Genomic DNA, 9,369 nt, shown 5'->3' on the forward strand with positions numbered 1-9,369 from the left:
TTGTTTAATAAGTATAATATACAGGCGGTATTCTGATTCAGAGTATGTGATGCGTGTGTTGCTGCAATGTTCATAATCTTTTCATGTAAACTATGGTTTGTTCTCACAGTGTGGGGAGTAACACATGCAATCCAGTCAACCACTCAATTTCACAATGTCTTTGACATATTTGACAGTTAACTGATTCTCTTTGGTTTTGGTTACTAGGGCATGAGTTGAGAGACAAACAGGAAGAGATGGTGGAAGCCTCTGGACTATTGCCGTAATGTTTATGCAAGTTATTAATAATACTTTTAAATGTAAACGTTTTGATTGAAGCTTACAACTATTCGGTACGGTCCGATTCATTTCCCATGTAGCCTCAACTGCAGCAGGAAAGCTTTCAATGCTGGTGGGCAATAGTCATGCAAAGGTTCCTATGTGGGGATTCTTTGGCGTCGCCCTTTAAGCCCTCACCCTATCCATAGCCTCATCACATCAACAGCTGTGCCTTTGTTTAGAGCTTCTGCTCTGTGTGCTCCACGGCTTCAAAAGCACACCTGGATTAGGCCGAGGTCACACAAGATATCCTGAAAGTGATGCCAGACACCTTATCTACACCTTATCTACACCAGACACCCCTTATCTACACCAGACACCCCTTATCTACACCAGACACCCCTTATCTACACCTTATCTACACCAGACACCCCTTATCTACACCAGACACACCTTATCTACACCTTATCTACACCTCATCTACACCAGACACCCCTTATCTACCCCTCATCTACACCTTATCTACACCAGACACCCCTTATCTACACCAGACACACCTTATCTACACCTTATCTACACCTCATCTACACCAGACACCCCTTATCTACACCTTATCTACACCAGACACCCCTTATCTACACCAGACACACCTTATCTACACCTTATCTACACCAGACACCCCTTATCTACACCAGACACACCTTATCTACACCTTATCTACACCTCATCTACACCTTATCTACACCAGACACCCCTTATCTACACCAGACACCCCTTATCTACACCTCATCTACACCTTATCTACACCTTATCTACACCAGACACCCCTTATCTACACCAGACACCCCTTATCTACACCAGACACCCCTTATCGACACCAGACACACCTTATCTACACCCTTAAATCTTCATTCTTTATCCATTTTTGGTGAAGAGGTTCACGTATACAGCTCAACTTAACAAAACGTTTGACAGATGATTTTTACAGCGGAGCAATAGAAAGCATCCTGAAAAAGCTTTCATAGGATGTGTACAGCTAGGACAGACGGGCTATAAAGTGGGAGATTAAAACCGTCCAGAACATCATGGTACCATCTACTGATCATCAGGACGTTGGTGAGGAGAGACAACTGATGCTAAAGATACTACCACCTGTTCACCTGTTCACCCTGCTGCTGTCTACAGATCAGCTGCTTCCCTCCTCCAGCATGCAGACATGACATGGGACTTTCTGTTAGGCTGGCTACCTTTTACAATACCTTTATTCCCACTATAAACCAAAGTCTGCATTTATTTTATTTCCTTTAATTCTATTCTCATTGAAATGTTTGTATATGTTCTATGTTCATGTAGTGGTGTGAAGGGGCTACAATTTACATTTCAGTGTGCAACCCTGTGTTCTACAATGACACGTGATGAATTAACCTTGTAACAATACTTACTACATGTAGTTCATCTCATCTGCGATGGTGGTGGAGACCATGTAGTCGATCTGAAAACAGAGACAACAGTAAAGAGTCGGAGTTGTGCCCATGCAGAGGAATGGTGGTGGTGACCGACTCTGAGCTGTACCTGCTTCATGTCCAGAGGACTGATGGCCGTGATGTTGCTGATGCGAGATTTACCGATCACCGTCTTGACAAACTGCACCTGAGCGGCGATGTTGGCCACCTCCACGGAGTAGTAGTTGTTGTTTGTGATATTGAGGGTGTTCTGGAGGATGCCACAAAACACTGTTCATGTTCCATATCATGGTTGTGTGTTTGAGGGGGAGGGATGAGCCCCGCTAGGATTTGATTCAAATCCCTCTTGTACCATATCTGTATTGCTCTGAAATGCATCACATAATAGAAGATACAGACACTCCAACTTCCCTCAAATACCTTCCTTCTCAATTACTTTGAAGTGTTTTGGTAAAATATGTACAGAACACATTAATTATATAAAAACAAAGAAATTACAACATTACTGGTACATCTTACAGACAGGGTTACTGTGTCGTCACCAGTGTTGGGGGTAACGAGTTACAAAGTAACGGATTACAGTAACGTAATTACTATTATAGGTAACGAAGTAAAGCAACGCATTACACTCAAAATATTGGTAACTACACTACTTTACTAGACCTCAGTAACGCGCGTTCCTACGTTACTCAAGACATTTTTACCAGTCCGAAAAGTTTTCTTTTAGTGGTGCGCGAGTCACACGACACTTCCTGATGAACAATCTATCACAGGGTACGTCCCAAGTCTCTAAATTGCATCACCGTTTCCCTCAATCAAGCGCGGAATAGACATGAGACGTCCTTTCCTCTGAAGCGTCACGTGAAGACGTAGGTTTCTGATGACTGCGACCGACTGACAGCGGATCACATCTGATCAGCTGTTAGTCGCTTTAACAGCTGACGGAGTTTTGTCCGGAGAGTTTTTAGCGAACATTCCAATAAAAATGCACTTAAAATAGTTGATTTAATGGTGTTAAACTACTACTTACATTAATTAAGACACAGTTATCATGAGTGTCAGAGTGGAGATGTTTTCTCTGTCGTCTGTTACCGTTTATTTATAATGTTACCGAGTATTTATATACACTGATGTGTCCTGCTTATACGCGCAGGATCCATTTCTACTGGCAGAATGAGTCTGATTGTGACATCATTATAAAATAACCCACAATATAAATATAGTTTCTCTTCATTAAGTGTTGTAAAAAGTGTTTCCTCTCTCCAGTTCTCTGATTTTAATGACATACATAATACAAGTTATTGAGGGAAACAACAGATACAATCTTACAAGACAGTAGTTTGTGGTCCTTTTGTGGTTCAGACCTACAATGAACATATTTTAACCAGATGGTGAATAATTTAACAGATTTAATATATAACTTGAGTTTAATCTGTGATCGTCTTCACTCTAGTATGAAACTCCAGCGATCAGTCCGCTCAGCTGCATCGTCCAATCACCAAAAGTACCATTTATTTTTCTATCTTTCTTAGACCACTACAATGATTCCTATAACAAGCTGGTTTTGTTCTTAGGAGTCGGCCCCCATTTGGTTTAGTGGGGTCTCATGTTTCCAAAAGCCTGTTTTCAATGTGTTATGCTGTTTGACCTGAATGTCCCCACCATACACAGCCTCTTGTATCCTGTTGTTTGTGGATTTTAAAGTGAGGCATATTTCTTTGGTCAGACAGTGTGAACAGGGTTAATGTTCGTTCAAGTTAATGGCTGAGTTTTATATGCCATTTTGTTTTACATGTTTACAATTACAATACACTATGTGGAAAGGCTAAGAGATGCCCTTTATTGAACATTGAAAATAAAGTGATGAAAGGGCCATGATGTTTGGCCATGTATCTTTACGGTTAATTTGTACATTTGCTTAAAAGAATGGAAAGTAAAGTAACTAGTAGTGTAGTTACTTTTCAAATGCAGTAACTAGTAAAGTAATCTAGTTACAATTTTCAGAAGTGACTAGTAACTAGTTAATTTTTCTGAGTAACTACCCCAACACTGGTCGTCACATCCATTTTTCTGAGTAACTTTAATGGATAATATCAACTGGTGGATGTCACATCATGTGGCCTTTGCAGATTAAAGCACATGGGGACGTTATCATTGATTGTCATAGTCTTCAGCCAATCAGATCTTTAGTTTGACATGCTGGGTGCCAGGGCACCGCGTTGGCCTGGAAGCACGTCAGCATTAAACGTGTGCTGTGATTGGTCAGCGGGCCTTTTGTCACAAGTGTTTCTTGAACACTTTTGACTGGATGCAGATGAAGCTCACCGTGATGTTGAGATAGACGCTGCGTTTCTCTTGGTCGTAGCTCACAAAAACTGATTTCACTCCGACGTAGGACACGTCGATGGAGCGAGGGAAGAGGAAGAACACCGCCAGGCTGGACAGCAACAGGCAGACGACCACGGACACCGACACATACAACTTCCTGAAGAGGACAAGACGGTCACGTGATGCCATTACTAAAACACAGATCAAGAACTACAAAGAGCTTTATCCACACTTAAACATCTTGATTTCATTTCAGAATATCGGTGCCTGGTATTTTATCCAAGTATCAAGTAGTGTACTCTATACAGTAGATGAAGAGGATTGTTAGTGTGTCAAACTACTTTTATCCTCCATCTTGACAACAACCAGGTAAACAGTGGCAGTAACCTCTTTACATTGATGTGATCTGAATGTACAGTCAGATGGAATTGATTGGCCAATGCAGTGCTTTGCTCAATGATGTCACTGCGTTGCAGAAAATGATGAGTCAGGTTTTTTTACAGTGTCCACAAAAAGGGGGCTGTGTTTTTTGAGGTTTGGTGAACTGCACAAACATACCAGGTAGATGGATAAACTGTTGTTTGCTGAGAAATAATTCCAACACGAATCTCCTCCCAAAACAAATCCTCATTTACAATTCATATATTGAGAACGAATATTTTTCTCTCAAAATCAAATGCCTTTTTATTTTTTATTTAAGTGTTGTCTAATTTCCCATTAATCTGTTCTCTCTCTCTCAGTACGTTTTATTTTTGTTCAAATCCATGTTGTTTATTGAATGACAATTTATTTTAACATAGAATAGCAGTATAATGATATAGCACTTGAGAGCTGCACACACGCCACACATTTTTGAGTGTCATTGCTAAACTATATGTGAATATTTAACTCAACTTCCCATACACATCCAAAAACTGAAAGATTTAAAGTGTAATTGGAAAGACCTTTAACACGTTAGTGTTATCCAACATAAACACAGATGCAACACACTCACGTTCTCCTAGGTCGCAGCCTTTGGTCACTGTATGGAATCAATGCCACAAGTTGATTTTCTTGTCCTGAAACCGAGACAACAGTCAATGATGAGTCACTGTCAGCTGTTTTGAAAAACAAGCCTGTGGTGCAACTAAAACATTTGTTTTGACATGCTTTACTAAAGGATCATCACTGGATACTGCTAAAGCTGATGGCTATGGAAGACTACCACCCAGAGCGTGTACACAGTGGTGCTACCTCTGGGGATCCTCCCGGTGCCCTGACACGAGGGACACGTCACGCTGTCCCGCCCTGTGAACTCCACATAAGGAAATTGGGAGACGTCTCCACACTTCCCGTCCTCTGTCTGAGAGTCCTCCAGATGAGAGGGGAGGCTTTCTTGGCCCGTCTGCTTGGTGAGGTGGGAAAAAGACTTTCCCATTGTCACAACTGGAAAACACAAGAAAAGTCTGTGATCCACACCGTCAGCTGGATCTGTCCACGGCCCGGCCATACAGCCCACCCATACCAGAGTTCAATGATGGGTCTATACCCTGTTGACCAGTACACAGTAACAAGAGAGTAGAGCTGCTTGATTGATGGACCATGTATCAGCTACAAAACTAGACCTCTGAAGACACCACCTTGGGCTACGGGACACTGGCATGGGCATGAACATCTCTGCTGCTGCTTAGAGGAGAAACACTGCATCTTACTTCTCACTCAGCAGATTCTCACTCAGCCCCGTCACTCCAACGTTTTAAGAAATAGTTTGTTTCCCTTCCAATTCTCCACAAACAAAATTGTAGTCCTGAGAACAATTCTGTTTTGACTGTTCATGAGTAGTTTTATTTCCCTTTTGCCTTTATAGCTCTCACTTCCATATATTATATTTGTGCAGGATATTTTTACCAACTATGTTTTCGTGATACATCAAAGTGATTAAATTCATTGTGATTTGCTAACAACATTTTTTTTTCAAGACCCCATTCATCACGTTACAATCAACACGCTCTCATAAACACAGAAGAATCAGAAGAATCTCTTGGCAGGCTCCCTTTCAATCAGCCTGAGGCCATGAACAGTACAATTCCTTTCAAAAGGGATCAATACTTTTGAATACATTGTAATATTGGTAGGTGGTTGGTGGCAGGTCACACACACTCAACTAACTAACTCACTCACTCACTCACTCAACTAACTCACGAGTCAACCGTCAGCAGAGCACGTGGTAACACGGGAGTCCCTCGTGCCTATCGGCTGTAACACCATAAAAAGAGACGGTGTTTTATAGTAAATGCATTACATAGCACGCGCATGCTAACGTTAACAGTGCTAACGTTTAGGCCTGCGAGCTTTAAGTTAGAGCAAAGGCAGTTAAGATTAGTAATATATTGGCAGGGGAGAAGTTACTGTCAATGTCGGTGTATCTAACAACAGTAAACAGAAGAGAACAAGTAAGCTGTCAAAATGCCTCCTTCAAAGCAACCCTACCAGAGCAACAGTTAGCTTGTTAGCTAGTTAGCTACAATTGCCAAGGCTGACAGCTAAAACAAATACAACATGACACTTATCCGTGGTCAACACTACCATAGCTTACTCACCGAGCTACTGTAACACCATACATCCATCAGAGGTTAATGAGCGAAACGCTGTAATAGCACGTAGCGTACCTGAATGCAACCTAGTGCTACTGCTGGTTCATGCAGGTTTGTTTATCCTCTAAAAACAGACATGCGCACATGTGATGCATTCATGACCGTGGGAAAAGCCAGTTTCAAGGAGAGCAGTACAATTACATCATGATTACGTCTTTAAGATCCCCATCGGACAACAACATGCATCACATACTTAACGGCGTGCTGCGTTGTTGTCTATAAGTAAGAAACGTGAACACCTTATCTACTTGCTACCAAGAGTTCCGACTTTAATTCAGCGCCAATAAAACTAGTTTATATTTAACAAACCGCAGTGTATTGGCTCCTCGACCGGATGACTTAATCATATCTCAAGAAGGAAACGACGAAAAAGCGATAATAGAACCAGCATTGGTTCTAAAGGAAAACTTGGTTAACTGCTAGCATATATTAAAAAATAAATCCCTGTTCTTCTTTCGGAGGGGAAACTATCTAGACAGCAAGTGGATTCAAAGACTGATTTTCTTCAATAGAGCGTCTCGGTACAGCCGGACTATTTTCATGAATATCTGAATGTAACACAGGCTAATATAACCTTAAATAAAAAAAAAGGTTAACCAATAATAAAATCATGGTAACCTAATTAAATAACAGCTATTAAGTCCATTGACAATAGCAGTCAGTACTTTGTGTTACTTGTGTAACAGTCAGTACCTTGTGTTACTTGTGTAACAGTCAGTACCTTGTGTTACTGCAGGAAGAGAAACAACACAGCGAGAGGACGGAGTCCGGAAAGTTGGAGTCCGGTAAAGTTGGAAAGAGATTCACAGATTCGGACTTCCAGGATCAATAACTCTTTCGCTAAACGGTGTTACAACACAAACGATACCTCTCTGTAATCGTAGTGATGCAGACAACAAGCTACAACCTCCATTTTACAAAAACGGGTCGTTCTCCGAGCTGTACGGATAACATTGGTCTCTATGTGCAGCCGGCTGTGAGACGAGTGCGCACAGGGGCGCAGGGACCGTCTGCAAAGTGCAATGCAGAAAATACATACAACAAAAATAATCAATGACTTCACTATTATGAATTGTAGCATTACCAAAATAATTTCATACACCAATGGGCTTCCCCTTGGTGTATTACAGTTGTTATTTTGAAGAAATATGATTTCTATGAATTTCTATTAATATTCAATAGGGTCACAGTAATACAGTTTAAAAAGACAAAAATATGTTCCTACATCATTGGGCTCCCCCATGTTGTACTACAGTTGTCATTTTGAAGAAATATGATTTTTATGAATTATTTTTAATATTTAATTAATATTAATATGCTATAGCGTCACAGTAATACAGTTTAAAAAGACAAAAATCATGTCATACATCATTGGACTCCCCCTTAAATTAAATTAAATTAATATATTAATAAAAAATCATAAAAAAACAAAGAAATTACATTTCTTCAAAAGGACTACTGTAGTACAACAAGGTGGAGCCCAATGATGTAGGAAATGATTTTTGTCTTTTTAAACTGTATTACTGTGACGCTATTGCATATTCATATTAATTAAGTATTAATAAATATTATTAAAAAAATCATATAAATTATATTTCTTCAAAAGAACAACTGTAGTGCAACAAGTGCGAGCCCAATGATGTATGACATGATTTTTGTCTTTTTAAACTGTATTACTGTGACGCTATTGCATACTAATATTAATTAAATATTAATAAATATTAGCAAAAAATCATAGAAATGATATTTCTTCAAAAGGACAACTGTAGTACATCAAGGGGGAGCCCACTGATCTAGGACATGATTTTTGTCTTTTTAAACTGTATTACTGTGACGCTATAGCATATTAATTGCAATTAAATATTAATAAATATTATTAAAAAAACAAAGAAATTACATTTCTTCAAAAGGACAACTGTAGTACAACAAGGTGGAGCCCAATGATGTAGGAAATGATTTTTGTCTTTTTAAACTGTATTACTGTGACTACAAAAATAATCAATGACTTCACTATTATGAATTGTAGCATTGCCAAAATAATGTCATACACCAATGGGCTCCCCCTTGGTGTATTACAGTTGTTATTTTGAAGAAATATGATTTCTATGAATTTCTATTAATATTTAATTCATAGTAATATTCAATAGGGTCACAGTAATACAGTTGAAAAAGACAAAAATAATTTCCTACATCATTGGGCTCCCCCTTGTTGTACTACAGTTGTCCTTTTGAAGAAATATGATTTCTTTGATTTTTTTATGAATTATCTTTAATATTTAATTAATATTAATATGCTATAGCGTCACAGTAATAAAGTTTAAAAAGTCAAAAATCATGTCCTAGATCAGTGGGCTCCCCCTTGTTGTACTACAGTTGTTCTTTTGAATAAATATAATTTCTATGATTTTTTATTAATATTAATATTTAATTAATATTAATATGCAATAGCGTCACAGTAATACAGTTTAAAAAGACAAACATCATTTCCTACATCAGTGGGCTCCCCCTTGGTGTACTACAGTTGTCCTTTTGAAGAAATATCATTTCTATGTTTTTTTAGTAATATTTATTAATATTTAATTGCAATTAATATGCTATAGCGTCACAGTAATACAGTTTAAAAAGACAAAAACCATGTCATACATCATTGGGCTCCCCCTTGTTGCACGACAGTTGTTCTTTGGAAG

The 9,369-nt window shown here is 39.0% G+C and overlaps 1 protein-coding gene across 1 annotated transcript in view; it reads right to left on the minus strand.

Annotated features, from left to right (window-relative positions):
* Positions 1 to 5,634, minus strand: part of LOC306749203 (transmembrane protein 106B-like) — a 7,217-nt gene extending 1,583 nt beyond the window's left edge. The window contains exons 1-5 of the mRNA XM_079232464.1: positions 5,283 to 5,634; positions 5,044 to 5,107; positions 4,047 to 4,206; positions 1,831 to 1,971; positions 1,701 to 1,750 (exon numbers count right to left, since the gene is read on the minus strand). Of these exons, the coding sequence (XP_079088590.1) occupies positions 1,701 to 1,750; positions 1,831 to 1,971; positions 4,047 to 4,206; positions 5,044 to 5,107; positions 5,283 to 5,538 (671 nt within the window). The 5' untranslated portion in view covers positions 5,539 to 5,634. The remainder of the gene's footprint in view (positions 1 to 1,700; positions 1,751 to 1,830; positions 1,972 to 4,046; positions 4,207 to 5,043; positions 5,108 to 5,282) is intronic.
* Positions 5,635 to 9,369: the final 3,735 nt, after the last annotated feature.

This window comes from Taurulus bubalis, assembly GCF_910589615.1.
Source record: "Taurulus bubalis genome assembly, chromosome: 16".
Lineage (NCBI taxonomy): Eukaryota > Metazoa > Chordata > Actinopteri > Perciformes > Cottidae > Taurulus > Taurulus bubalis.